This window comes from Histoplasma capsulatum, genomic scaffold, assembly GCF_000149585.1.
Source record: "Histoplasma capsulatum NAm1 scaffold_3 genomic scaffold, whole genome shotgun sequence".
NCBI classification, from domain to species: domain Eukaryota; kingdom Fungi; phylum Ascomycota; class Eurotiomycetes; order Onygenales; family Ajellomycetaceae; genus Histoplasma; species Histoplasma mississippiense.
Genome location: NW_001813980.1, coordinates 652,008 through 679,629, shown reverse-complemented (window position 1 = coordinate 679,629; position 27,622 = coordinate 652,008). Strand labels below are relative to the sequence as shown.

Sequence of the window (27,622 nt, the reverse complement as noted above, 5' to 3'; positions counted from 1 at the left end):
GACACCAGGGATGCAAGTTATGTTGGCCATTTTCATGACCGTTGAAAAAAAAACATCGAGCAGCTGATCAAGAGATACAGCTTCGCGAATCATCGAGGACGCTTGTGGCACCTCTTCCAAGACACGGTTGATGTCTTCCTGGCCATGCACGTTCAAGAGCTCACTAAAAGGGGATGATGTTTCCTTCCCCCAATACACATGCAAGATGGCGGCATATATAATGCATCTCTACCTACTTCTAAAGCATATATACCCGATGACCGGGGCGTTGGTCCTTCAAACGACCGCATCCCCTGCATCCTGAGAGGTAGCTAACATGGCTCGTTGCTCCAGTTCTTGCCAATTTTGCCTTTTAATTCTTAGTAGGATCTTGTTGAATGATTTTAGTGCCATTATAGAGGGTTCTATTTTCATACCAAGTATCAATAATTCTGCCACAACTATACTGAAGCAGGTTCTCGAAGTGATCGACCGTGTCGGTCTCATAGGAAGTGGAATGAAGAGGTCCAATGTATGCACACTCATGTACATGCCCATGCAGCCCGTGGTGAATGACTTATAAGGTATTATTGTGCAATCAAGCTCGTTGACTGCCGAGTTTGAAATTGATCAGGGTCAAAACCAGCCACTTTTCAACACTCCGCTCTCAGTCTTGAATACAAAGCTTCTGAGGCATGGTATTAGCGTTTCCATTCAATCAACAAAAACTAGAAGTAGAGAGATATTGAAAAGAGCTGGAGTCCTGTGGAGGATAGGCAAAAGAGCAGTGTGAATCAGCAACAAAACAGAGGATCCAAATTATGAGAACTATACGGGGATGCCCTAACAAAATTGTATGGAACAAGAAAAGGTTGCCCTGGCTGGAAGCACACACCTATTATTTAAAACGGAAATAAAACGAAAAAAAGAACCCCCTCTCAAATTAGAAATGCATTGACTATCCCTCCAAGTCAAATCCTTCCTCAATCTCCCAAACGCCTCCATTAAGAATGGCTGATCCCTCAATCAATCTCTCATTCGTTTACATCAAGCGCCAATATCCATTCGTCCCTTGTCAAGAACAGCCCTCCCCCCTTCAGCGATGGCAGCGGGAACCTTGCCATCAAGCTCCCCAATCCCCGAGTCAGCGATACCGTCCTCATCTTCCTCAAACTCCCTATCTTCCACAAAGGGATTCTCCAACTTGTGTTTCCGTAGTCGGACCTTCATCTCATCTCGTTTTCGATTTTGCCATCTTGACAGCGCCGCACTGGCGTGAACGCGGAATCCAAAGACTCGCGGGTCGTATCGACGTAGGGACTTTTCGGGGAGGAATGCAGGATAGACTTGAAAGAGGATGCTGTGAAATGATGAGCCGAAGTATGCGCCGTCGATAGAGGCGTGTCGGGATGATTTCGGATTATATATATCTTCGCATTTGGCGCAGTAGAGTGAGACCGATTTCTCGCCTGGTAGGTCTGATAGGCCCATAGGGAGAAGGGGATGTTGGTTGCAGAGAACTCGCGGACATTTACCAAAATCGGCTTTCTTGTATTTTTCCAACTATAAATGGCTTTCGGTTAGCATTTAGCCTGGTGACCTCTCAGGGTTAGTACTGAGCTGTGTATATACCATTTTGGCTAACCCTCGTGTTGTGACAATGTATCGGGCGTGAACGAGTCCATAGAGATGTCGAGCTGATTTCTCGATTTGCTCTCGCAGGTCATCATCTGCGTCGAGGTCGAAAACATCCGTCACTAAATCGAGGGCATATTGATAATACTGAACTTCGTTATTCAAGCCCGTCAGGTTAAATCGATCCGTAAGGTACTCTTCGTCGATCTCACAAAAGTATTCGTTCCCTCGTGATGAAATGAACTGTAGATATAGAAATGAACAGGAGTTAGCCGAGTCCACCGTCCGACGAGGCGGTGATAATTGCTCTCCCCTCCATATTATTAACAAAAGAAGTAATGAACATTCCAACTTGGACGCCCTTCGCGGGACAAAAGGCACATTCCAGTCATATATTCTCCCAAATGCGCATGCCACACATCGAAGGGCATCACATCAAATCGCACGACTCATCTTCCGACTGGTCTCTATCGCCACTGTTCATCTTCCGCACACCGATTGTAGCCATATGGGACTTCTGCTAGCCGCCATCTGGTTGCAGAGCAATGCGATATATCCAGCAAGTGTAGACAGAACCGCACTGCGCTCTCCCGAAAAACCTCAATCTAAGTTCGCCAGTCCATGCAACAGATAGCACAGGAAAAAGAACGCTGGTATCACACCAGAGATTTCAAGGAGGGTGAAACCGAAATGAGCTTTTTATAATCAGGTTAAAAGAGATCATAAACTCACCCAGTCTCTCCAGTAACTTGTGTAGTCGCTTTCAGTCTCACTATTGAATTCCTCCATGTCTTTTTCTCCTCTCACACTCTCTCCGTCTCGTTTGTTCTTAGAAGGGTGTCCGATATCCCTACCAACGGTGGGTAATGGCCTTAGCGGTGGGTATATGACGAGAGAGGTGCTTTAGGGTGTTAGCGACCTGACGGCGAAGTGGATAGAAAGTAATACCGCTGGTTAAGATATGAGTAAATAGTAGTGAAGAAAATGGGCCACGAAATCGCCCAGGGATCTTATGAAAGTGGATTCAAGGGGGCTTTGGTAGGTAGGTTGTGCGATGTTTTTAAGGTCTGAAGTTCCGAGTTGCATAAATATAGGGCGGGGCACTTGGGGCCACGCACACGAGCGTTTATACACACTACCACGTGTCAGCCACTCTGAAGGATGTTAAATATTTGATTTTACACGAGGAGGAACCAATACTGATGTGAATCAAAGTTACAAACAGGAGACTCTCATTTCAGGTGTTGGATATATATGGCATATTTACTCTTTAGTATAAAATACTAGTATTCATAGAAAAATAGTTCTGGACAGAAAAAATAGCAAAACTAGCAAAACAAACAATAAATGAAAAAATACTGCGGAAGCCGTGGGTGGTTATTTTTGTGCTCGATCACACTCTTCAATAAAGTTGAAAATCCCTTGGAAACCGCCGTAGTGAGAAAAATTAGCGGCAGGGGACGCTGTTTCTGCCAAGTCGGGAAAAAGGGCGCGATCACCTAACTCGCTGATGCTCATGCTAGAGTACCCTGACGATATTCGAGAAGAGGTCCATGGATTATATTCGTCCTTTCCCAAAAAATGACAGTCTTGGCAAGCTATACCAGGTGAGGATTCTGTCAATTCCTCAGAAAGCATCATATGGCGCCAGTTCAACATGTCGGGAGATTTATGGCGGTAGTTAGCAACTGGAAACAGTTCTGAATCAGATTCTACGTGGCTGGGCGCAAATGGAAACAAAAGTGCCATTTCAGTTCCATTTCGTGTCTCAAAATCCTCATCCTGGCGGATGACGCCTCTTTGAACGCCTACTTCGTCACATAAGCGTTCGACAGATTCCACATCGCAGCCGGGAAATCGTACCCGTAAGGTAGATTGATCGTGGAGCGATAACGGCAAGTCCCCTAGCGTCGCAAGTCGCTTCAAATCATTCAAAACTGCGGCAAAATCCTTCAACGCACGAGCGAAGTCGATGGAAAGGAAGTCCATCAAGTTGTCAGTATTCAAGTTAACCGACTCAATAGTATCAGCAACGGATGGCTTTTGTAGGGATGCCAAGCGAGCAAATGTAGTGATAGTTGGGGACAGTTTAAAATCAATGTAAGACCCAGGGGCGTTTCGAGGGATTGCCTGCATTTTGCGACCCGCCTCATCCTGGAGAACCGTTACTGTCCGGTACTGCTTCCGGCCAGTTTTTTGATCTACCCCATCAAACCTGGCTCTCTGGCCCGAAAGCCAAAAGGCGCGAACTCCAGCGGATACATTTTGAACAACTTGTGCTGGGCACGCGGGGCCATTAGAGAAGTATCTCGCGCCACCAAGACGTCCCGCACCGAGTGCATACCCGCCAGCAGTTCGGCATAGTGTACCACCTGTGAGATTGGGTCGGAGGGTCGATGCGAAGGGACTTCGTGTAGTCAGACGGTTAACCGCTGCGCCAATTCTCGTTGCTTGGAATGCGCGTCTAACAGAGCGAGCAGCGACGTTTGAAGTGGAATAATAACGACTTTGCGTCTGATGGATAGCAGCTATCCTATTGACTGGCTGGCGACGGGATATGCGAGAATATATAGGCTGGTAAGCAAGACGAGCAGGTTCAACTGGTTCTGTAACTCTAGACTTGACGGCTCTGGTTGCTTTTTCGAAGGCGAATCTAATCAGCACAGTTAGGACAAGGGCAACCAACAAATACAAAAGGATTGAAATTGTACCTAGCGACCCGCCAGATTTTGGGGAGCAGTTGATGGCCACTTGATGGCGCCATGACTGCCGCTGAAGACTTCTTCCAGTTCAGTGAGTTGAGCTCAAAGGGGGGAGTGATGTCTGCCTGATGTAATTGCGGGTGCGCCGGGGACGCTAGTCCTAATATAGAGTGGTAACATCATACCGAGGCATCACTGTGATTTCGGATTAAATATCATCCGCCCACTACCATGGACATTGCAGATTTGCCCCTAAGCGTGGCTGCCCGGTGTAGAATACCTTGAAGCGTTAAAATAACATGTCCTCTGGATTTGTCAGTGGAGGTACCATTGAGGAGCCCACCGAGCGAGACGATGAATGGTTGAAGGCTCATCAAGAGCTCGAAGCGGAGCGGAGACGCAAGGTTGAAGAGAGTCAGCAGGACAAGGGGAAGAGTCTCTATGAGATTCTGCAGCAAAATAAGGGTCCGTGAATAACATGCTCTCTCAGAGGCATGTCTGGAATTAAAGCTAATTCTGATTCTTGACAAACACAGCTGCGAAACAGGAGGCATTTGAGGAGTCCATCAAGCTCAAAAACCAGTTTCGATCGCTCGATGAGGATGAGGTGGAGTTTCTGGATTCCATACTCGAATCGACTAGGGCCCAAGATGCAGCTTTGAAACGAGAAACTAGAGAGCAATTAGAGATTTTCCATCGTCAACGTCAAGAAGCAGAGAGAGCTTTGATTGGTACCGGCTCCGGCGGCCTTAACAGTGGGGAGGCAACGTTAACTGCAGATGAAGAACAATGGACCATTAGTGGTCGAAAACGGAGAAGAGCCAAAGAGAAGGATGCGATCCCTGGCGTCAAGTTGAGGAAAAGCTCATCTGCAGGTGTCAGCTCAATTGCCGCTAGCAAGGAATCACGATTGACTTTGGACTCAGCAGAGATGTCCAAAAGCTTACAAAACCCTGATATTTCTGTGAGGCCCCGGAATGCCGCGAAACCCGAAAGTACCGACAAGTCCGGAAGACCTACAACTACAAGTGCCAAAGTTATAGACCATTCCAGGGAACCAAAGGAGGACGCGGTACCACATGTCGTCTCATCAACGCTTGGATTGGGTGCTTACAGTTCTGAAGATGATTGATGTTCCCGAGAGAGTCTCTCCATTTTAGCGCGTCGTCCCCAATGGGCAATGCGATGTTGTTAATCCCGTTCAGCGGTTTAGTGACTCTCACACAAACCTAATCCTGCCCTGGCCGCCGTATGGTACTAATCCAGGGCTTCGTAGAAGTTCTTTTCTCAGCCGTCTTTAACCTCATTTGTGCAATGCTTATAGGGCCAACGGGGCATAATTCCACCTTACTCTGTATATTGGGCAATGTAAATATACCACTCAATAACGTGCAGTCTTCGTCGTTAACTTAGAACGTCTTCAAAACTATCTCAACTTTTCTCTCAGGCTCAGAGGATGCGAGTTGCTTCTTGTGCATTTTTGCGATGAATCAAGGGACAGCTGGAGAATGGCACATATTGCTTTCAACGGCGTATAAGTTGTTACGGACAACACATTGTTATTTGAAAAATTGAATACGGTACGAAGTGAGAATTGTGACGCGTTTTCCCCGGTGTTTGTAACTATTACACCTTCTCTCAGATCGAAGCAACTTGGTGGAGTTGTCCCTGCGAAGGTAGCGTATTTATGGAAATTGACCAGAGAGCGGCTCAGGGATGCTCCAATGACCTATTACAATATCCCATTTTTGGTCTTTTTAAGCAATCCCCTAGGGAATAAAATGAAATTCGCAAGACTGGCATTGCTCTTGCCATCATTTTCTTTTTTTATACGCCGTGAAACAGACTTCGTGGCCACATCGGTTGTTTGTGAGCTTCCTAGGGGGACTTAGGTCTACAGCGGTTGTTCGTGAAATGGTTGGAGAATCGGTGGTTACGGCCTACCAAATACATGACTTAAATACAATACCAATATGGATTAGGGTTGACATGCTTGTCGTCAAATATGTAGTCCGTATCAAAAGAGGGATGGGGCGACGGTGGTGCACTGAGCGAATGCCAATGAAGCCGGACCTATCCTAAGGCAGGATAAAGATACGAAACGGTGAGGTTTTAGCATGGAAAGAAGAACGGGATAATCCACCAGTTGCATTTCCCTTGCGTAGCACGCGTTAATCGTGCCAACACGAAAATGAACTAAACTTTTCTGCCCGTGGACTGAACAGAACGAGTTAAAAAGTCCTCGATGCAATGGCAGCAATTATCCGACAAAATGAAAACACAATCACGATTAACCAGAGAGGATTTTTGTGGAATTTCGTCTCGAAAAGTCTTCTTTTAGACAACAGGCCCTGTAATCTCACATAATTCATAAAATTGTTTAAATCCCATCAACCGAAAAGTGCTCCCCAATTCCCAGCTCAAAATAGAAAAATCAACCTCCTTGACACCAATACCGAAATTGAAAGTCATCAGTTTATACAGAAATCCCTGCTTAGCCGTACACCACGCCAGTGACGGTTCCATCTTCGTCGACGTGCACATTCAACCTATGCAGAAGAAGAATCAGCAAGGGTTCTAGAAATATCCGTAGAAATATATTCGTTTAAAAGTAGACAAAATCTAAGAAACGGCACGGATAACGGGTTTATGCCCAAAAAAAAAAAAAAAGAAAAAACTAAAAATAAAAGCTAATCAATTGCAATCGGGGTTCTCACCTATCTGGCTTATAATCCATCGTCATGGCCATGCCCGGCTTAATCACACGGTGCACCGCAGGCAAATCTTTCATTGCAAACGACTATAGAGGATATTGAATGAGAAAAAGATATACCGGACCCAGAAGGTTAAGGGTAATGATATAGGCAAGATAACTCACCACATTGTTTGATGTTGAGTCAGTCAGCTTCTTGCCAAGTAACTTGGCCTCCCAGCTTGCCCTTTCATTATCGCTGACGTCGGGAACGACGAGCGGCATGTTCACAGGTTTGTGCGAGGGGGAAGTTTTCAATTCTCTTGACCGTACGGTTATAGTAGTTAATGGACGTTTAGTTTGTCTGAGCTTTTGATAGACTTTGAAGTTGATAGAGTTGAGGTAAGACTGGTTAGATCCCATCTCTCCACGTTTTCTTATTGCATTCAGCTGTCAACAACCTCGGCGAGGGCGGAGGCCGGATGACGTAATAGCGCTGTCAAACCTTGAAACACGTTTCCAAATTCCAATTAGTGATGATGTCAGATAATACAAGAACCACCGAGAAACTTCCGTCCAGAGCCAGAGCGGGATGAAGCAACTCTCACCACTCAGCGGCACTCTCACCCCCACGTCACTTGCAAGTTTCAACTCGGGATGGGGTAAGGATCGGGGCTTACGGCTAGTTGATGCGCTCGGCCGTGAGAGACCTACTATGTACGCTGGAACTCAGGAGAAAGAAACAACACAAGGGGAATTGAAATATGACTGCCTGGGTACTCGGAGTGGAGGATCCGTCCTTTATTCAGGACTCGAAATTTGGCAGACCCCTTGGAGCGCTTCCTAGCCAATCGGCATTATGGGGCCAGAAAATTTCTCTTCACCAACATTTCTCCAATAACTTTCCGCCCAAAAGCAACTTCAAAATACAACAAAATTTGCAATGATTAGTACAAGCCGCAATCGCTCGCTTGCGCTCGCTTATCCAGCTTGAAAACGCGCCGTTTAATCCCTCGGGTGAACGTAATGAGATATCCAACGGCTGCACGTGACTCATATAGGTGAATTCCATGTAATCTACAGCTGTCAATAAAAAACAATCACATGGATCATGTTGCTGTCTGTACAGAGAATAGCCATCAACAGCTGTAGCACTCTGAAAAGTCTTGAGAAAATGTTTCATACATCTGCCATTCTTATAGCAGAGGCTCACCACATCAGCATTACATGAATTATAAATCATGAATTTACAGATCAATTCATTCAATTTGCTTGTATTCTCAGCAATGCTTGACAGCTCTGCAGATATAATCTCATTAATTATTTCAGACTATAAAAATTACTCAGAGTTCTTTAATCAGATCAACAAATGTATATGAAGCAATTCATATTTTTAATATTCAATTATTCATACTCTGATCAACATCAGTTCAAGCAGCTGCTTAGATTTGAGAACATCAAGAAAATAAAAAACCTTTATTGTAAAAATATATACAATCAAATCTGAGCAGTCTGCTGCAATCTGATCAAAAAGTAATTTATGAATAATTTTTTTTCATTTAGAATTAGCTGTAAATGTAATGAAAAGAGTTGAGTGTTTATAATTGAAGATAATTATTATAAAATTCTGAAACAATTTATACATAAAACATTCATTGTCTGTATAAGAAGTAGATAATATTATATAATAATCAAACTGCTCACAATTCATATCATCTGTCTGTATAACATCACATAGATCACTATATTGATCAACATAGATTTTTAATTAATGAGTATAAATTCAATTCAATTATTATTCATCAATATTAATATAAACATCAATTAAATACTGCTGAAACAGACATTCAATCTAAAAAAGAGAAGCATCAACATCATTTTATTGAAAAAGATGATATGTATGTCATATACATAGAGTCAGATTATAACTGTCACATTCATCTTCATTTTCAACAGCATCATCAACATCATCATCAGATTGTTGCAGATAGATGAAAGGTTTGCAAGCACATTCATCTCAATATATCAATTATGATCTTCAAAAAAAAAAAAAAAAAAAAAAAAATGTAATATAGTGAAAGATATAATGAATTGTTAGAGTTAATATATATGAAACTCAAATTAACATTGAATTGTTATAGTGTTAGAAAAATGATATAAAAATGATGAGTGTTGCTGAAAATATTTTGTATAATAATTACAATCCCTGAGACAATAAACAAATTCTCACAGCAGTGGTCATTGTCTGTCTTCAATTATACAACAGAGTTTAAATCAACATATATGTAAGAGATGGGCTACAAGAGTAATTACAAGAGTAGTGTGAAGTACGCACAAAGGATATTAAGAAGGTAGCAATCTCTATTGTTCAAAGCTAATCGCTGATCTCCTAAAATCCACGGATATCAGCGAGCATTATATAGATAATATTGCCATCGCCACGTATCTATCGCCACGTATCTATTTCCTAATATAGATATCTCCGTTGCGCCTATTACAATTATCTCCCTTCTTCAAAGGCCTGGTCCCCAGGGCTTCTTATTGTGCGAAGTTCGTAATATGTGCTGCGTGGTTGATATTGTATAAAGTTCGCAGGATAGGACCGAATTAATTGTTCGGGTTAATTCCGAAGCGTTGCTGACTCGGGAAAACGTTGTTCCAGTTCCGGTGTTATCGCGGTCCAATCATGATTTAGGCACAACCCCTGAACCCCTTTCCTTTAACCTTTACACCACAAATCGTATCCTAACGAGATCATCACCATCATCACTAACAACGATTTTTATTTATTTAAAAGAATACACCAATTGATCAAGCAAAGTACGCTGTATCTTCCCATGCGATTTTTATTGCGACATTCGAAGTTTTGGTTGCGTGGTTGCGTTTTCTATTTTGGGTCGGATTTTGTGTTGCTGCAACTTCTTTGATCGATATTGCAATATTGGTTTTATCCACCAACATCTGTTCTTTTCTTGCTGCTTCTTGCCTCTTCTCTCTTCTTAAAAGGTTCTTGATACTGATTAATGTCGTAATAGAATGTCAGAACCAGCTGCTTCCGTTGCCGGTTCAGAACCTATGGAGGGTGATATGCTGAATGCCATCGAGAGCATTTGCTTGGGTTGTCTGGAAAGGTTGCAAAACCCTCTAGTATACCCTTGCTTTGTGAACGACGGGCGGACACGCTGTCACGCCTGCCATATATCGAATACTGGGCAAGGATCTTGGTGCGTTACTTGAGTTATCCGATAACGCTGGCGAAGATGAGGAAGCGGACGGTCCCGTTGAAGTGTTAGAAAGGAACGCAGCAGCATATTGCTGTCGTTGTATTCGACATTTAACAACGTCTCCCCGCCATCACTGTGAGCCTGCTGAGGGTCGACGCAAGAAATGCAAGCACTGCTCGGTGACGAAGCACGTTTGCGTTCCGGTAAGTCATTGTTCTATATATGTTTTGCAGGATATAAAATAACTCGTGTTTGGTGCCAGCAGACGCCGTTGAGTTGGCCCAGGCAGCTATCAATGCAGCTGAGGATTTAATTGTCGCTGGTGCAGACGCTTCGAACGTTAACGTTTTACAGGGCGCTGTGACAGCTGCAGTTAAGTTCTTCGCAGCGAAGATCCGTGGGGCTCAACGAAATGGTTCCCCTGAGGCCCCGGCTGAAACAGTGATTGGTGAGATCCCGGTGGCTACATCGCCGGTCGCAGCTCCCAAGTCATCGTTGAAACGTCGTGCTTCGCCAGTTGAGGAAATCCGGGGTAATAAGCAGGTCTGCCTTGGTGACAATTCCTCAAATGACACTGGCCAAGCTGAGGCGGATCTGTTTTTTAATCCCTGGGCGGAATAAGTATATCCAGCAGTCATCGTCGCCTTCTTCGTTTTCGTTTACTGACTGGCTCCTGATAGGTTTTATTAAACTGTTCCAAGTGCTCCTGGCTGTTCACCAAATTTTCTTCAGGTTCCCAAGAATTATCCGCGTCTGTGCAATCCTTCCATTTAACAAGATATTGCGTTTGACCACGGTACTGACGTTTATCCAATATAGCTTCAACTTCCCATTCCTCCTGCGCGTCTATAATTATCGGTTCTGCCTGTGGGATCTGTCCGTCGCGCGCGTGATACGGTTCGAGAAGGGAAACGTGGAACACGGGATGAATTCCTTTATATTGTGGCGTAAGCTTCAGTTTGTACGCCTGCGTACCGCGTATATCAATTATTTGGAAGGGACCCAAAAATCGATGATCTAGTTTGGGTGAAGGTCGCAAGGTGGATATATTTTTTGCACGCAGCATTACCCAGTCCCCTATCTTAAAGCTTTTTGGTATATGGCGCTGATCATAATACTTTTTCTCAGCTGCTTTGGCAGCTTCTAGGCATTCTCGAATCCTGTTTTCCGCTTGCTTCATCCGTTCCACTTGTTCTATCGCCGACTTTGACGCGCCCGTGCTTGGGGGTTCCACGTCTATACGAAGTTCAGTTGGTCGGCCGATCATCGTTATCGATGCGTGGAAGGCGTTATTATATGCCCATTGCGCCAGGGGAATCCACTCTATCCAGTTATCCTGCTGGTAGCTGCAATATGTGCGAAGATAATGTTCAATCACCTGGTTCAATCGTTCCGTTTGGCCGTCGGTTTGCGGATGGAAGGCTGTTGATAATTTTCGTCGGACATGGAGTAAGTAACATAATGTTGACCAGAACTTGCTGTTTATTAATGAATCTCGGTCGCTAATAATGTTCGCAGGTAGGCCAAAGTTTTTCGCAAGTTTCCATACAATAATGTCCGCGAGTCTTTCCGCATCTAGCTTGAAGATGTGGGTACAATTACGGCCCATTTAGTGAACAAATCAACAAATATGACAATAGCATTATAAGTTTGACTTCCCTTCTTATTATCTGGTAGGCCTTCAATAAAGTCCATACTGATTGTATGCCATTTCTTATCTGGCACTGGATGTGGTTGTAGCAACCCGTACGGCTTATGCCGCGGTATCTTGACGCGTCGGCAAACATCGCAGGTCCTCACATATTCTGCAATCTCATCGCTCATACCATGCCCCGAGTACTTGCGTTTGATCGCTTCGATGGTTTTGTCACGTCCAAAATGGCCACCTTGGGGATCATCGTGGTTCATTTTCATTATTTCATGCCTTACGGCCTTGTCTTGCGGTACGTAGACTTTACCATCTTTCCTGAGCAGGCCATCTTTGTCTACTGCCCAGGTCGAACGATCACCTACGCTAGCGTCACCCACCTCTAGTCTTCTGCGAAGTTCAGACGTGCCAGCGTCCCTATTCTGAACCTGCAGCAAGAGTTCGACAATAGATTCAGCTACCTCTTCGCGATAGGCTGTCTCGGACTCAAATACCTTAACGGCTAGAATCCGTGGCACCAGGGTCCCTAGGTCTAACCCCGTAACGCCGGCGACTTCGTTCTCATCTGCAGGTGCGTTCTTTATCCTGCAGGGTTTGTTGTCATCGATGACTACGGGCCCCTTCGCCCAACAATTTTCTTTAACTTGCAGATTTTTTCGCACCATCTTGACACATTGGTCTAACTTTGTGTTTTCTTTTGTCTTTAGTGACTTAAAGATCCCCTTACGCAGCTTCTCTTGCAGGGTAGGGAGCCCCGTCAAGGGAGCTGCGTGTTTTATATAATCTGAGCGACGACTTGGTGCATCTGCGGGATTATTTTTCCCAGGATGGTGCTCAATTTCAAAATCGAACGCTGAGAGCATTTGCATCCAACGAATCTGACGCCCATTTAGCTGCTTCGTCGTCATGAAGCGCCGGAGGTTGGCATGGTCAGATAAAACAACTATTGGGTGCCTGCTACCATGTAGGTAGTGGCGCCATTGCCTGAAAGCTTCTACAATCGGCAACATTTCTAAATCATATGTTTGATAACGTCTTTCTGCTTCTGTGAGTTTTCTGGACCAAAACGCGATCGGGTGCCAGTGACCATCATCCATTAATTGCGATATTACTGCGGCGATTGCAACGCCAGATCCGTCCGTTTCTATACGGAGTTTTCGCTGCGGATCAAAATGAACTAACAACGGTGCTTCTGTAAAGCATTCTTTTAACTGCAGTATTGCGTGCTTGCAGTTCTCGTTCAGTTGGACAGGTGCGTTGTTCTTCCCCTTTTTTGTTTCGTATCCTTTTAGCAACTCAGTCAGGGTGCCGTTATTATCGAGAACTTGTATATGAATCGTCGGTAGAAGTTGGCGAATCCTAGGAATGTTTGCAGCTCGTTTATTGTTCGCGGTTCAGGCCAATCTAGGATCGTATCGACGCGGCGTTTTTCGACAGTGATGCCCTGCGTGGTAATCACAAAACCCAGAAATCCAATTTCTGTTGCATGGAACGTACACTTACTAAGTTTCACATATAGTCTCCATCGCCTTAAACGTTCCAGCACATTCTTAACATGGGCGACGTGTTCGTCAAGCGTATTCGAATAGATTACGATATCGTCAAGATAAGCTACGCAATATACGTCCAAAATATCACTGAGGGCCTTGTTGATATAAGATTGGAAAGTCGCAGGGGCGTTGGTTAGCCCAAAGGGTAAAACCAGATACTCAAAGTGTCCGTATCGTGTTCGAAATGCCGTTTTCCATTCATCCCCCGCTCGTATGCGGATTCTATGATACGCGTCCCTAAGATCCAATTGCGTGTATATTTTGGCACCTGCTAATCTATCGAGTATTTCACTTATCAGGGGCAGCGGATACCGATTCTTGACTGTTATTTCGTTCAACCCTCGATAATCTACGCAAAGACGCAGGGTTCCGTCTTTCTTCGGTGCGAATAATACTGGCGCACCGGCTGGGCTCTTGGACGGGCGTATCCAATTCTTCTCTAATGCCTTATCAATATATTCTCGGAGGACGGAGAGTTCTTGAGGTGACAGGTTATATATCGGTCGGTACGGTGGTTCCTTGCCAGGTTTGAGATCTATGGCATGATCGTGGGGTGCGTGCTCCGCGTCAGGTATATCTTCTCGGAATACATCAAGATAATCCTTATAATCATCCGGGATATTTGGCTCAGTCGCTGCGTGCGCAGCTCGCAATGGAAAGGCGGCGAATATAATGTTGCTGTTGTCCATTAAAGTTGCAAATTCCTTAGCGGTATCTAGGTGCACGTGGCTGATATTTGACGCTTTCCTATAGGTCCAGCATCTTCGCACCCAGTCAATGTCGGGGTTCGCAGCTTGCAACCATGGCATACCCAGAATTACATCGTATCCACTGATGTCGGCTTCTTCGAAATGGTGGAATCCTTCCCGGAGGACATGTTCATCATCGATAATCTTCATTGCAGCTTTTCGTTGTCCATATGATTTAACCCTATGATTATCAACTGCTTCCACTACTTTCGGTTTACCTTCTGACTTCGAGAAATATTTCGATGCCCAAGCATGGGACACGAAGTTTGCATCCGCGCCAGAATCTACTAACGTCCACGCCATTGACCATCCCACTTCTGTCAACATCCAGGTGTTCATTGCCAATAAGTGTTTATCTCGCAGCCTAGTCGTCTGTATTCCCAATGCAGCAGCTGCTCCTACGATTGGGATTGCTAGTTTTTTGCTTGTCGGACTTGGTTGCGCTTTTCGGGGTATAACATCCAACAATCGTTTGCGACATGCCCCTTCTTATGGCAGTGTGAGCACTCCTTCATCCAATTATATTTATCCTTCTTGGTTTGTTCAGTTAAACTCGTCTGTTCCTCTCGTTTCCTTTTATTCCGGCGGTTGCTAGATTTATCAGAACGACGCTGATTCCCTACGAATATCGCAGGTCTGCCTTTGCGAATGGCGCGTCGTCGCTCCGGCATATTTTCCTCGAGAGTCTGTAGAGTTCGAAGCAACTCTTCGTAGTTCTGGGGTTCTTGATTTCGACGGTCGAGTTCGGTGCGTAGCACCTTCAATGCCTTACTACGCAGGTTATCCATTCTCTGTTCCTCGCTGTATGGGGGTAAGTAATGCTCCCAATCTTCGAGATATTTAGAAAAGTCGCGTATCGATTGCCACTCCTGTTGCTTAGCATCTTGGAATCTTTGGCTCGCCAATCGACGCTGATTCTGCGGGTCGTTAATTTGCATCTCTAGGTGTGATAGCATATCGTCGAATGTTAACGGTGTTGCTCCTCCGCGTCTCTCGTATGCTGATACAAAATTCAACCACTTCTGCTTAACGTGGGCATCAAGGTAGAGTTTGGCGTCGTTTATCTTGCGTTCTTCTTTTCGATAATATCGACGGTGGCGTGCAAAGAGAGTCAACATGCGATCTTTATAGTCCTTAAATTCTAACATATTCTTTCCTCGATAGTAATCCTTAATCTCCAATCTCGGCGGTGTTTCGTTATCATCATCCATATTGTCTACGGGTCGATTTTGCGGCGGTTCTGCGGCGATATCCGGGGTTGGTCGGGACTCGATAAAAGTATCTTCGCGAATCTGTGCTTCCAACTCGTTGAGGCGTTGTTGCGCGTGCAGAATAGCTAACTGTTGCTCTCGTTCACGGATTTGATCGTTTAACTGTTGCAATCGGGCATTGTGGTCGTCGGAGGTGGTAGAGGATTCGGGTTGGTTCCCAAGGGATCTTGCGCGTGTCGAAACCATCTTGCGTGTTTTAAGTTGCGTGTTTTAACTAACGTTGCGTGTTTTGTTGTAGGTGTGCGTAACAACGGACCACTCAAATAAGGTTTAGAGCGATTAGAATTGTAAGAGATGGGCTACAAGAGTAATTACAAGAGTAGTGTGAAGTACGCACAAAGGATATTAAGAAGGTAGCAATCTCTATTGTTCAAAGCTAATCGCTGATCTCCTCAAATCCACGGATATCAGCGAGCATTATATAGATAATATTGCCATCGCCACGTATCTATCGCCACGTATCTATCGCCACGTATCTATTTCCTAATATAGATATCTCCGTTGCGCCTATTACAGTGTATTTTTAATGCTATAGTATTTGATTGCAAAATAGTAATTCTCAATTTTACATTTTTTTATAACATTGAATTTCATTTGTATAAGACTGCCTTGGAAAATCTTATGCAATTGATTGCTCAGATGAGATGATTTGAAATTGAATATATTCTTCATATTTTGTATTGTTTTTTTTATTATTTAAATATAATATTATAGCTTCTCAATTGTCTTTGAAGAGGATAGTTGTGAAGAGGCAGTAATTGAGCAGTTTGATTGAGAAGAAAAAAAGTTATTTTCTTCATATATTCACAGTTCAAAACAATCAGAAATCTTAAAATTTAACTTATTAAATATAAATGGTAAATTGAAAGAAATGATACCACAACTCACAAAATCAATTTGAATAATAAAGAGTTGAAAGATCTTTTTACAAATGTCAATTAGATTTTGTAAGAACTAATGTTTTTTATATTACCCATATTCATATCAAACAATTTAATTAACAATTTTTGAATGATAATATTTATATTATTGAAATGACACCCCATCTAGCAGTTGTAGTATATGAGTTGAATGTGAAGAAAATTCATATAAAATAATCTTGTGAAGATTGCAGTATTGCAGAAATTCTTCAGTGAAATGAAAGTCATAATTATCAAGAAACAGTAATTAATGATTGTTTTATTAATGTTTTTTAATAATTTTATTAAAATACTGAATTTAAATAAAGTCAATCTCATCATTAATATAGTCAGTATTTGACATTGTAATTGTATATCCACTCAGTAGATTGTTTTGTGTATATCAATCTTTGAAATAAGTTTTGAATTTTATAATGATGAAAAGATTCAATATTTCATCATTTGCTGAAATACACTCAATCATAGTGATCAATTCTTGAGAATATGAAATTATAATTGAATTCAAATTTTTAAAAATAGTAATAACTTATTCTTCACATTCTTGACCTTTTTGAAAATCAATCTCATCAAAGTTGTAAATATCACAGATTTGAAATGTGTACTTTTAAAATAAGATTTTCAAATAATCAAATCACATTTTAATGTAATTAATATTTTTTATATCAATTTTTTTCAGATTCATTGTCTTCTGCTTCACTCTTTTATATTCATTCAAATTTTTTATATATTGATAGATTCACATCTTGCTGATCACAGATGAAAAGATTGAAAAATCAATTTAATAATATTTGAAAATGAGATTTATTGTAATGTGACGGCGCCGAGGCGGTTGCTACTCGGCAGCGGCACAGAGGAGGATGGTATATAATGGGAAGCCTTATGGGTGGGCTTGATTATCTCGCTTGAACCGCGAACTCGTAGAATACTATACAAATACTGAACTACCAGAGGTACTCGGCACACTAAGAATATTGTATGGGGACAGTGGTAACTCTGGTATCTTATTGTCAAAAGATAAAAGACGAATCGCTGGCTCCTGGAATAGAGAGCCAGCATCTAGCTATTCTATATAGACAACGGGCAGCCATCCTCCCCTCACTCTATGAGCGAGGGTAGCCGAAGCAACTCCGCAGTGGCGCTGCATTGAATCTGCCAGAAGGAATCTACTGACCCCGTATAGAAACAGGTTTCTCATATCCCATCAATCGGATCCTCTTCTATTGCATCCGAATGATGTCATAGGGTGGTTGGAAACCGGTTCGGACACCTGCGTGACGTCATGGGATAGATGGGATTATCCGAGGGGAAGCGATGGGCCGTGTGGAGCCGTCACGGGGCCTTGGCACAACCAAGGGTGTGACATTTATATTATTTTGAATCTACTTTATAATTGATGAGTAACTAATTATTTTTGTTTATATAAACTATTCACTCTTTCAATACATTCTTCTGACTCTTGCTAAACTTCTTATTCAGTGCAATCTTTGCATTGCATGTTTTCTTTCCATTGATTCTCACTCAAAAATGTTGATAAGGAATGTTGAATTTGTGCATCAGAGATAGGTTTTTTTGTTTTTGATTGTCATTATAAACTTCAATAACATTTTGAATATGTTTTTCAATATCATCCATCTTATTGGTCTTGATGGTGATGATATATTAATATTTGAAGATTGATTAATGAAGAAGTTGATATTTTTATCATTACGCTGTTTTTATCATTACAGTGTGGCGCACCCACATCAGGTGTGGGTGCGCGCGGCACGATTATAGCATAACATCAATGAATAATTGCGGGATGTGTAGTAGAAGATGATTCAAGTACTGGTGTGGGAGTGAGAGATTGCTATGTTGTAGTGCCCTCAAATCATCTCTACTATTGTACCACCTGAATCTCCATAATCATCTGGCAATCTCTCCCCTCAAGAAACGATTCATGGGTAGGAGACAGTGATTGCGTTATATGATGATAGAAATTCAATTGGTAATATAGATGAGAAGATTGGAAAGAAGAGAGATTGCAAAGCTAACTGTGAGAAGCAAGTAGATCACATTACGCTGTAGAACATGTAAAACCCATTTTTCAATTATACTAGTATGTTTGGACGTCAAGGCCGCGCAGAGTGGAAATGGCTATCGCCAAGATGGAAGGGGAATTTGTTGAACATGTACAGGGGGGTGGAAACTATTAGGCCTCTAGGGCAAAAGAGCTCAATCACCACCAGCGCCGTGGTGGTATAGAGGGTACGAATCACCCAATCCAATCCCCTCAACAGAAACTAAGTCTCTCCACGGGCTAGAAACAATAAGGTAGCGGGTAATAACTGGCTGTAAAGTTATACCACAAGGCCCAAAACTTCTGCAATGAGGACTGTATACTTATTTGAGTGAGCTCTTTGTATTGAGAACTTCCATTTATATTCCTGGCATGTACAAGGACTTATTTTCCGCACCTCCATACTGTATATACTTTCGATGTGCCAACAGAAAGGTCGATATCTTGATAATGGAAATTTACCGCATCCCTGTGTGTCCCTCTGACACCAACGTACATTTCGACATAGAAAATAATATTCTCTACGAGGTTTGGCGTTCAGATATCCATAGTAGTAATAACAATAACCCTACCTATAGCTAGCGGGTAGAGCACTTTAAGTATGAAACTGGGTGCAGTGGGCAAAGTAGCCCTTACATAGGCATGGAGGGAATAACACTAAATTGGTTGGGGACGAAACGGGATTTTACCTTTGACTTACTTACCATAGGTGGGCAAGAGCAAACTTGCCCCTCCATTATTTAAGTACAAGATGCACCCTTAGAACACAAAAGCCACTTGATATAAAAAAACCACTTGATATAAAAAAAATGTCATCAAAAACCATAATAATTACAGGTTCCTCTCGAGGCATTGGCCTTGCCGTCGCCCACTACCTCCTCCGCCTCCCTGCCTCCCACAATCTGATCCTCCTTGCCCGTTCACGGCAACCCCTCCAGCAGCTACAGGAGCAATACGGTCCTAACCGTGTGGAGATTCTCACTGGCGACTTTGCTACGTCCTATTATTCTTCCCCATCATTACTGTCACTGCCTGAGCAGGCGGTAGAGGTAGCCTTGAAACAGTTTGGAAGGCTGGACGGACTGGTCCTGAATCATGGAACGTTGGGGCCTGTCAGGCGGTTGGTAGATTGTGAGTTGAGCGAGTGGAGAGATGGGATTGAAGTTAATTTCCTCAGTGTGCTAGGGTTTGTGAGTATTTTTATTCCTAATTCCTTTTAGTTTGTGGTTATTTTTATTTTTCATTTTATTTATCCCTTGTGTGTGTTGAGATGTGGTCCGGGCGTAGAATTATTTACAACACCGTGGAAATTTTCAAAACTTGTGCATTGTTTATTCGCTGACTATCAATACATAGCTAAAAGCTGCAATTCCACACTTGCGCAAAACTCGTGGAAAAGTGGTTTTCACATCATCCGGTGCTGCTACATCAGCAACAACTGGCTGGGGATTATACGGCTCCAGCAAGGCGGCTCTGAACCACCTCAACATGACCATGGCACTGGAAGAGCCAGATATCACATCCATCTCCATTCGGCCAGGGATGGTTGACACGAAAATGCAAGAGGAACTGCGAGCGCAGCACATTGACGTTTTGGGACCCGTGCAAGGGAAGAGGTTCCTTGATGCCCATAGAGAAGGCAAGTTGCTCAAACCGGAGCAACCCGGACATGTCATTGCGAAGCTGGTGCTTGATGCTCCGCGAGATTTGAGTGGGAAGTTCCTCACGTAGGTGTAACTTAGTTCTCTTGTACTAAGTCGGACCTAGAACGCTGACTTGGAGATAGGTGGAATTGTCCGGAACTGGCAGCTTTCCAAGAATGATTGGCTCATCAATCAATTTTGGAGGAATTGGTGTGATATAAACTAATGAATGTTTGCTTTGGCGGCATGTGCGTGATCTCGCATCCAGTGTAACACTAGAGCCACATTCGGGTTTTGGCCGGCCAGCGTTCAACTGTATATCCATCTACATTTCTTACCATGTCCCTCTTTCCATATGCATCAATAAAGTTTGAGTCATGGCGTACAAGCTCATTAACCTAATTTCAGGTGTACCACCAATGGGACAATTAAAATAGATAAAATAAAATATGCTGGCATATTCATATAAATTTGTCGACCAAGATTACCAAAATCATCCAAGTAATATCTCATCGTTGTCGTTTCGTTGTTGTTTTTTGCTTCTTTGACGTTTTGTGGGCTGTGTCACTTTTATTATCTCCTGTAATTTCACGATCATTCGATGTAGGGTAACCATTATCTGGAGATCTTTTGCCGGACTTGCGATTCGTTGAAGGATTAGAACCAGAGGGATTGGGCGCTTTATCTTCATCCAGAACGGGCCCACTGCCCCGCTGCTTCGTTTGAGCCTGGTGTCTTAACCGACTGAACGCCTTCTCCATCCTGCTCTTCCCATCAGGTCGTCGATGTGGAGCAAACGCACCCGCTCCCTGAGGCCCTTGAAAGAAGTTGGTGATATTCGATTGAGTGCCCTCCTGTTCTCTGCGGTTCATATCACGAATAACAGGAACAAGCACCTCATCGGTCCTCTCTTGACTCCATCCAATAGTGGACATTAGGAACTGGCGTAGAGCATTGAGATCAGGTACGCCCCATTGGAAGGCTGAAGGATCGGAATCCACCTTAGGTTCGAGATATGCAGTATCGACGCGTTTGTCCGGAAACCCCGGAGGTAAAAATAACTTCGTGACATTCTTCTTGAATTTTTTTCGAAAAATGGAGTGGCTGTCTTCCGGGAGTTTGGCCCCCATTTGCACTTGAGACCACCAATCCCTAAAATCTTCCAACGTTGGAAATTCAGTGAGGATTTCCAGGGCGCTAACAGGACCCACTCCAGGTATCCCTTCAGTATAGTCACTGCCCAGCAGATGAGCAAACTGAATAAGCTTATTTCGATCCAGATTGTATTCCTTTTCAAGGTCGTTGCTAATATAACATTCCACAAACTTGGCTTGGTTGAACATGTTCTTGTAAACACGAGTGCCACCAAAGAGGAAAATATCGCTATCGTCAGTCACGACGCCATCCACCAATCCCAAGGACAACAATTCCGCGCATTGCGCTTCAGCCTCCATTGGAGCAGTGATGTAAGGAAGGCCGAAAAGTCTGAGCAATTCTTGACATTCTGAAACCATAATATGTGAAACTTCATCGGCGTCTCGCTGAGCTTTCTTTTGCTGGGAACGAAGCTGCTTCAATTCCTGCTCATAATTGAATGAATTTTCAGCCTGACTTTTCGAGTTGAGAGTTGATGCAAATCGCGCATGCTCTTCAGCTTCTTTCTGAAGTTGGTGTATTAATTCGTCATCCTCAGGATCTGAAAAGTCATCACTATCGTGGTCATATTGCGTAAAATTGTGGAGTCGGGATGTGTCATCTGAGGAATTGTACATATGAGGTGCTGTCTGTAGTGCCTCAGAAGGACAGTAGATTTCGGCATCCTCAAAATCTGGGCTTGGAGGCAAAATTGCTTCTTGTGTTTTCATTTTGGAATTGGATTTCTCGTTCTGTACGCCCTTGCGGTATGTGGGTTCCCACTCGTAAGCTTCCCCATTATTCTCGACGGAGCCGCGATTATCAGCCTCTTGTTCAACTATACCCTCTGGTTCCATATGCTCCTGGGTTGATGAAAACGTGTTTGCAAGTGGTTCGCGGCTAAAGACTGGTGTATGGCAGGTTCTGCAATTGGAAGTATTCGACTGAATCGGAACGCGATGCGCTTGGTTATCTCTGCCTGCAGTTTCAAGCTCGTTTATCTCAATCCCCCGAGCAACACCCACGTTAAAGTTGATCATTTCGCCCTCCTTAGGAGTATCATCACATCGTCTTGCATCACTAGTTGGATCAACCCCATCAACCTCATTGCCGGGGTCTTGGTTTAGAAGTGTTTTCTCTGTGAGTTTTATGTCGAACCATGGCGGGAGAGCCTGTGGTATCCTCTGGCCATTCGATGTGGGTTCCTCTGAGGACCCAGCTACATCGATAACCTTGTCCCAAGAGATTGGCTTGCGAATTTTCAAAGGTTCAAAAGGTAGTGGTCCGTCGAAAGGATTCGAAATCGGAGCATTGGCCTTGATATTCATTGCTTTAGACTTAGACAACGCAGCAAAGAAATTCATGTCCTCGTCATCAGCTATATCCGAAACATCCTCCTCGCCAATCGCAACCTTGCTAATTTCCTGATTTTTATCAGACGACGATGACACATCTAATTGAAGAACGGCTTGATCGTTGTCTGTTTCCAGGGACATTTGCATTGCGCGGAGGAGATCGTCGTTGTCAGAGGTATCTTGGAATCTCGAGTATTTATGAAGGGTATCATGATCAATTGTGCTTCGAGAAGCTTCTTCTGGAACAAAAAGTGTATCTTTTTCTGAATTCGTCTGGTCGAGGGATTTGTCAACTACTTCTTTCGTTCGGTGATGGGTGACTTTCCTGGAATGCTCGCCAAATTTCTTATCGAAGACGCCTCTATCAAACACTGGTAACTTAGGCAGCCTGTTAAGCCCCTCAATAGGAACATCCTCAAAGTCCTCATCCTCATTTTCCAAGGCATTGTGGTCATCGGATAGTAGTTGTTCTCCATACTCCTCAACATCAATTGGTTTGTTACGTTGACCTTCGTCCTTGTTTCCCAATACTCCCAATGCCCAGCCTCCTTCTACCCCACTGTTTTTCACAAGAACATACTCCTTGCCTCTCTCACCAGCAATTCTAGAGTTACTGCCTATCTCATATAAAGAGTCATCATCAGTCATACCGCTAAGGTGCATCAATCTCTGCGTTAGATCATTCCGCTCCTTTACGCGTTCAATTTGGAATCTGGAGAAAGCCATCCGATCCGGAAACATATTGTCCAACTGTTCCTTCGAATAGCCCATTCGAAGCCTACTTCTTAATCTAGCTGCATTCAAAATGTTATAGCGATCACTGGGAGGCAAATTGACAAAAAAAGGACTGTTAAAGTCGATCTTCGAAAAGTCGTAAAGGCTAATATCTTCCCCCGAATGGAACTGACGTGCATACTCCTCGAGTTCTTCATGTGACATTATACGAGGATCGTTGGGAGCACCCATCTCAGCAAGAGAAACATCCAACTCGGGAAGATGATAAGCATCCTGCTTGCGAAACTGCCTGTTTTTCTGTCGTTCTTCGGGTGTCATATTCAGCTCGTCCACATACACGAAATGGTCCGGGAGTGGTTCTTCAGGTTCAAGATTGTTCGCTCTCATGCGTCTTTGTGTTTCTATCTCTTCCTCAGCTTTTCTCTGGATTTGAACGGCCAAAATTTTTCCAGCAGTTTTGGCCGCATTTTCCCTTTTTCCTTCTCGTCTTTGTTTCCGAGACATAATCGTCTGTCGCTTGAGAGTCGGCGCACCCCCGTCAAAGACGAAGACAGGTTTGATACCAAAATAGAGTAGCTTGCAGATTCGCTGGAAGAAGCCGACAATATGCGCGTTTCGAAGCGCGTTTCCTTCCTTATCACGAACTGCCTTGAGAAATTGGTATATCCATATTGATGCATCAACAGCAAGTCGCTTTCGATTCAAGGTTTCTATCTTGATCGGCCTGGCACAGGGTTTGACAACCGTCCAGAGGCCAGTAACACCCATGATAAGTGGACTGTGGACTCTGAACGAGTTTGAAACGGCGCACGAAAGTGGTTGACATTCAGCATCAACTGATGGCACAGGTCCAGCTAAGCCCCGGGGCGCGAAGTCAAAGCACGAGATAACGGATTATGAATTATCCGGAAATTGCGGCACGAGAAGCCACAACAGAACCCGGGCTTGGCGTTAAGAGTGAACGCGGCTATCTTCGGCGATGGTCACGGGAATCCCAAACCCGCTCGCTGAACGAGCTGGGAGATGGATACGGGAAACGGTTAAGTTGTTATGAATCCCAGGATGACCATCTTCTCTCCTCACTTATTCTCTACCTATATTGCAAGAAAATGGCAACATTGTCCCGAAGAGCTGTGCGAAAGCAGCTGCTGAACTCATTGTGCCGTCTGTACTCAACGCATGTCCCCTCACCTGCGGCACATCTTAATTTGCCGATCAATTATGGCACAACCCCCCTCCTTCACCATTCTCCGTCCACAATATCCTCCTCTGTAGAACTACCAAAGAGCGGAGCGACGAAACGAATAAACCTGTACCAGTCTATCAATTCAGCCCTCCGGACTGCTCTTTCAACGTCAGATCAGGTCCTCTTGTTTGGGGAAGATGTCGCCTTTGGAGGAGTGTTCCGCTGCTCTGTGGATCTACAAACTGAGTTTGGGTCGGAAAGGGTATTCAACACTCCTTTGACAGAGCAAGGAATTGTAGGGTTTGCAATTGGCGCTGCTGCTGAAGGGATGAAGCCAGTGGCAGAGATTCAGTTTGCGGACTATGTGTATCCTGCATTTGACCAACTCGTCAACGAGGCTGCAAAATTTCGATACAGAGAGGGAGCGACGGGAAGCCATGTTGGAGGCCTCGTGGTGCGAATGCCCTGCGGAGGTGTAGGGCATGGTGCCTTGTATGTAACAGTAAACCCTCCGTCCTACAATTCTAGTTTCGGATCAACCATCTAACATCGTACTTAAACTTGAAGGTACCACTCTCAATCTCCAGAATCACTTTTCACCCACATCCCAGGACTACGAGTTATCATTCCTCGATCGCCCACTCAAGCGAAGGGACTTTTGTTATCTTCCATTCTCGAATGCAATGACCCTGTAGTATTCATGGAACCTAAGATCCTCTATCGTGCAGCAGTGGAACATGTCCCGACCGAAGCATACACTCTCCCTCTTGACAAAGCAGACGTAATCAAGCCGGGGAAAGATTTGACTGTCATATCATATGGTCAACCACTTTATCTCTGCTCGGCAGCAATTGAGGCGGCTGAAAAAGCTTTCAAAGGCGTCAGCATCGAACTGATTGACCTCCGCACCCTCTATCCTTGGGACCGGTCGACAATCCTAGAGAGTGTCCGGAAAACTGGAAGGGCAATTGTTGTCCATGAAAGTATGTTGAATGCTGGTATTGGTGCAGAAGTGGCTGCCACCATTCAGGAAGGCGCTTTTTTGAGCCTGGAGGCCCCTGTAAAACGTGTTACTGGTTGGGATATCCACCCTGGCTTGATCTACGAGCGGTTCAATATGCCTGACGTTGCGAGTAAGTACCATTTATTTCCGCAAAGCCACGGCATTATCCAAGTTGGATTTTCCTGACATGGCATACCTATTAGGAATCTTCGACGCGATTAAAACGTCTCTTGAGTACTAAGCTCACGGTTTTCCAATAACCTTATGCACCCAATCGTCTAAGAGTTGCAGAAATCCCTTCAGTAGAACATGTTGAATGAAAAGATTCTTTCTACCTTTTCAGAGCTGCCATTCATCGTTTTGACTCGATCGGCCAATCTCCCAGGTTCTTACCTCTGCAATATGCAGAGTTTCAACATTCTCATTCGTGGTGATCCTGTATCTGTGCCTTTTTTTGGTTTTGAGAATTAGATTTTATATGATTGTATCATTTTTCAAGCATTTTATGAAAGAGATGTGCCACTTCTGTCCTAAACATAACTACTGTATACTTTTTAGAAATTTGCAGCCTAGATAAACCGATACGGTTGATTTATATATGTGCTACTAATTAACTGGTTAATTATATTTACTCTTGATAATGTAACTCTGTTGCTAACAAACTAAATTCGTTTTTATCAGACACTGCAAGGAATATGTTGAAAAGATTTCTTCTTGAGATAAACAAGCATCCATCACTTGCTACATTTGCTTCCCATTCTTAAGAGTATCCACCACACCCACTATGATCTGTTATATACTAGTAAATCTAAAAATATTCAATATAATTTATTCAATATTTTGTTGGAGAATATAGTATTTTAGAACAATATCAATAAAGAAAAATACAAGTAATTATCAAGCATTCATCAACTGCAAACAGAAGTGATGATGAACTATATATAGTAAGAGATGGTTTGAGGGTAGGAGAGGGAGTTTTCCTCAAATCATCTCTAATAATAATAGCCTTCTCGTTACTCCTGAAGTAGGCAGAGATTGCTATCTACTAGTAACTATATGATGATTGAGATTCAATTAGAATAATTTACAGCAGGAGTGTCAGGAGCTGTAAAGCTAACCTTTTAACTAGTTGACAAGCTAGCAGACCTTGTTACTTGTGCAAAACGTGCCCGAAAACCCGTTGCTCAGTTATTTCTCAAAGAAGATGCAAAACCACTCTGGATGTCCATTGGGTCAGACGGTCTTGTAGCACGACTTGGCCAGAATGTGGCTGGGGTTCAAGATTGGATTAGTACAAATCTTTGGACGGGTGGATGGATGAGTTTACTGAGACAATGCACGCCATCCTTATTAAGTTATCGTCAAAAGGATTATTTACATGGACGGAATACTCCAGCGCATGCCGACTAGTTACAGACTTGTACTCGTGCACATGACAAGCCCCTCTCAGCGTGAAGCATCCATGGACGGAGCATGGCCACCCCGGCCCTTTTGGTTGTGGAGACTTCCTGCCTGAATGCGGAGAAAACCTTGGCTGCCCAGTTCGGCTCACGAGGAAGTTGGGAGCAAAACGTCAGTGCTGTTGGAGTTCAAGGCACATCAACACACTGTCCCTGCGTCACAGTCTTTCTCCCTCCGTTTCTCTGGCAGGACAGAATATTCCGCTCCGTCTTTTTGATGATCCATCCGCTCAATACTCAGTTAGTGATGGTAACCCATGCTTAGCGACTCATTTTTGCCCTTGCCCGATCGCGCTGACTGTCCTATCCTCAGCTCAATCTGCCGTTGAACTTCCTGGGTCTCCAGTTTCAAAATGGAAATTCGCGAATTAGAGGGGAAGGGTATGCGATTCTAAAAGCTATTTCTCTCTTCCTTTGTCTTCTTTTTTACTAGTTCCCTCTTGTCTTTCTGTGTCTGCGGATCTTTCGATTAACTTGCTAATCATACCATATCTTGTGCGTTGCAGAAAAACTCGAGGAGGTATCGCGATTGGTAAAATCACTTGCCAAGGATATAAAAACAAGTCATCTTCAAGCTTCTCGTATGTTGCTTTCACGCTGCAACCTATATTCGCCCAATAATAAATATTTCTGTGGACCAGGCTGCCTGACTGTGGGCCCTGTGAACAGAACGCATCGAG

General features: G+C 43.7%; 11 protein-coding genes across 11 annotated transcripts in view; 5 read left to right on the top strand and 6 right to left on the bottom strand.

The window, feature by feature from the left end:
- Positions 1 to 1,026: 1,026 nt before the first annotated feature.
- On the bottom strand, positions 1,027 to 3,750 carry HCAG_03345 (casein kinase II beta 2 subunit; the record flags this gene model as incomplete). The annotated part of the gene is made up of 5 exons (XM_001541198.1): positions 1,027 to 1,542; positions 1,612 to 1,857; positions 2,347 to 2,515; positions 2,719 to 2,749; positions 3,219 to 3,750. The coding sequence occupies 5 exons, from the start codon at positions 3,748 to 3,750 to the stop codon at positions 1,027 to 1,029; spliced, it is 1,494 nt and encodes a 497-aa protein (XP_001541248.1).
- Positions 3,751 to 4,615: 865 nt separating this feature from the next.
- On the top strand, positions 4,616 to 5,448 carry HCAG_03344 (conserved hypothetical protein; the record flags this gene model as incomplete). Its single annotated transcript, XM_001541197.1, has 2 exons — positions 4,616 to 4,781; positions 4,853 to 5,448. The coding sequence occupies 2 exons, from the start codon at positions 4,616 to 4,618 to the stop codon at positions 5,446 to 5,448; spliced, it is 762 nt and encodes a 253-aa protein (XP_001541247.1).
- A 1,362-nt stretch (positions 5,449 to 6,810) lies between these two features.
- Positions 6,811 to 7,293, bottom strand: HCAG_03343 (predicted protein; the record flags this gene model as incomplete). The annotated part of the gene is made up of 3 exons (XM_001541196.1): positions 6,811 to 6,865; positions 7,034 to 7,116; positions 7,195 to 7,293. The coding sequence occupies 3 exons, from the start codon at positions 7,291 to 7,293 to the stop codon at positions 6,811 to 6,813; spliced, it is 237 nt and encodes a 78-aa protein (XP_001541246.1).
- Positions 7,294 to 10,395: 3,102 nt separating this feature from the next.
- HCAG_03342 (predicted protein) lies at positions 10,396 to 10,853 on the top strand (the record flags this gene model as incomplete). The annotated part of the gene is made up of 2 exons (XM_001541195.1): positions 10,396 to 10,435; positions 10,495 to 10,853. 2 exons carry the CDS (start codon positions 10,396 to 10,398, stop codon positions 10,851 to 10,853), a joined length of 399 nt encoding a protein of 132 aa, XP_001541245.1.
- Positions 10,854 to 11,807: 954 nt separating this feature from the next.
- HCAG_03341 (predicted protein) lies at positions 11,808 to 12,545 on the bottom strand (the record flags this gene model as incomplete). The annotated part of the gene is made up of 2 exons (XM_001541194.1): positions 11,808 to 12,458; positions 12,543 to 12,545. 2 exons carry the CDS (start codon positions 12,543 to 12,545, stop codon positions 11,808 to 11,810), a joined length of 654 nt encoding a protein of 217 aa, XP_001541244.1.
- Positions 12,546 to 13,180: 635 nt separating this feature from the next.
- Positions 13,181 to 14,329, bottom strand: HCAG_03340 (hypothetical protein; the record flags this gene model as incomplete). Its single annotated transcript, XM_001541193.1, has 2 exons — positions 13,181 to 13,359; positions 13,417 to 14,329. The coding sequence occupies 2 exons, from the start codon at positions 14,327 to 14,329 to the stop codon at positions 13,181 to 13,183; spliced, it is 1,092 nt and encodes a 363-aa protein (XP_001541243.1).
- Positions 14,330 to 14,939: 610 nt separating this feature from the next.
- Positions 14,940 to 15,636, bottom strand: HCAG_03339 (predicted protein; the record flags this gene model as incomplete). The annotated part of the gene is made up of 2 exons (XM_001541192.1): positions 14,940 to 14,950; positions 15,090 to 15,636. 2 exons carry the CDS (start codon positions 15,634 to 15,636, stop codon positions 14,940 to 14,942), a joined length of 558 nt encoding a protein of 185 aa, XP_001541242.1.
- Positions 15,637 to 18,876: 3,240 nt separating this feature from the next.
- On the top strand, positions 18,877 to 20,249 carry HCAG_03338 (conserved hypothetical protein; the record flags this gene model as incomplete). The annotated part of the gene is made up of 5 exons (XM_001541191.1): positions 18,877 to 18,897; positions 19,005 to 19,011; positions 19,264 to 19,616; positions 19,783 to 20,153; positions 20,213 to 20,249. The coding sequence occupies 5 exons, from the start codon at positions 18,877 to 18,879 to the stop codon at positions 20,247 to 20,249; spliced, it is 789 nt and encodes a 262-aa protein (XP_001541241.1).
- Positions 20,250 to 20,578: 329 nt separating this feature from the next.
- On the bottom strand, positions 20,579 to 24,061 carry HCAG_03337 (hypothetical protein; the record flags this gene model as incomplete). Its single annotated transcript, XM_001541190.1, has 3 exons — positions 20,579 to 23,175; positions 23,209 to 23,352; positions 23,467 to 24,061. 3 exons carry the CDS (start codon positions 24,059 to 24,061, stop codon positions 20,579 to 20,581), a joined length of 3,336 nt encoding a protein of 1,111 aa, XP_001541240.1.
- Positions 24,062 to 24,402: 341 nt separating this feature from the next.
- On the top strand, positions 24,403 to 25,723 carry HCAG_03336 (branched chain alpha-keto acid dehydrogenase E1 subunit beta; the record flags this gene model as incomplete). Its single annotated transcript, XM_001541189.1, has 3 exons — positions 24,403 to 24,971; positions 25,047 to 25,612; positions 25,686 to 25,723. 3 exons carry the CDS (start codon positions 24,403 to 24,405, stop codon positions 25,721 to 25,723), a joined length of 1,173 nt encoding a protein of 390 aa, XP_001541239.1.
- A 1,232-nt stretch (positions 25,724 to 26,955) lies between these two features.
- Positions 26,956 to 27,622, top strand: part of HCAG_03335 (predicted protein) — a gene marked incomplete at both ends in the record, with an annotated part of 2,292 nt that continues 1,625 nt past the window's right edge. The window contains 3 exons of the mRNA XM_001541188.1: positions 26,956 to 27,054; positions 27,256 to 27,323; positions 27,449 to 27,523. Coding sequence (XP_001541238.1) covers positions 26,956 to 27,054; positions 27,256 to 27,323; positions 27,449 to 27,523 — 242 coding nt within the window. The remainder of the gene's footprint in view (positions 27,055 to 27,255; positions 27,324 to 27,448; positions 27,524 to 27,622) is intronic.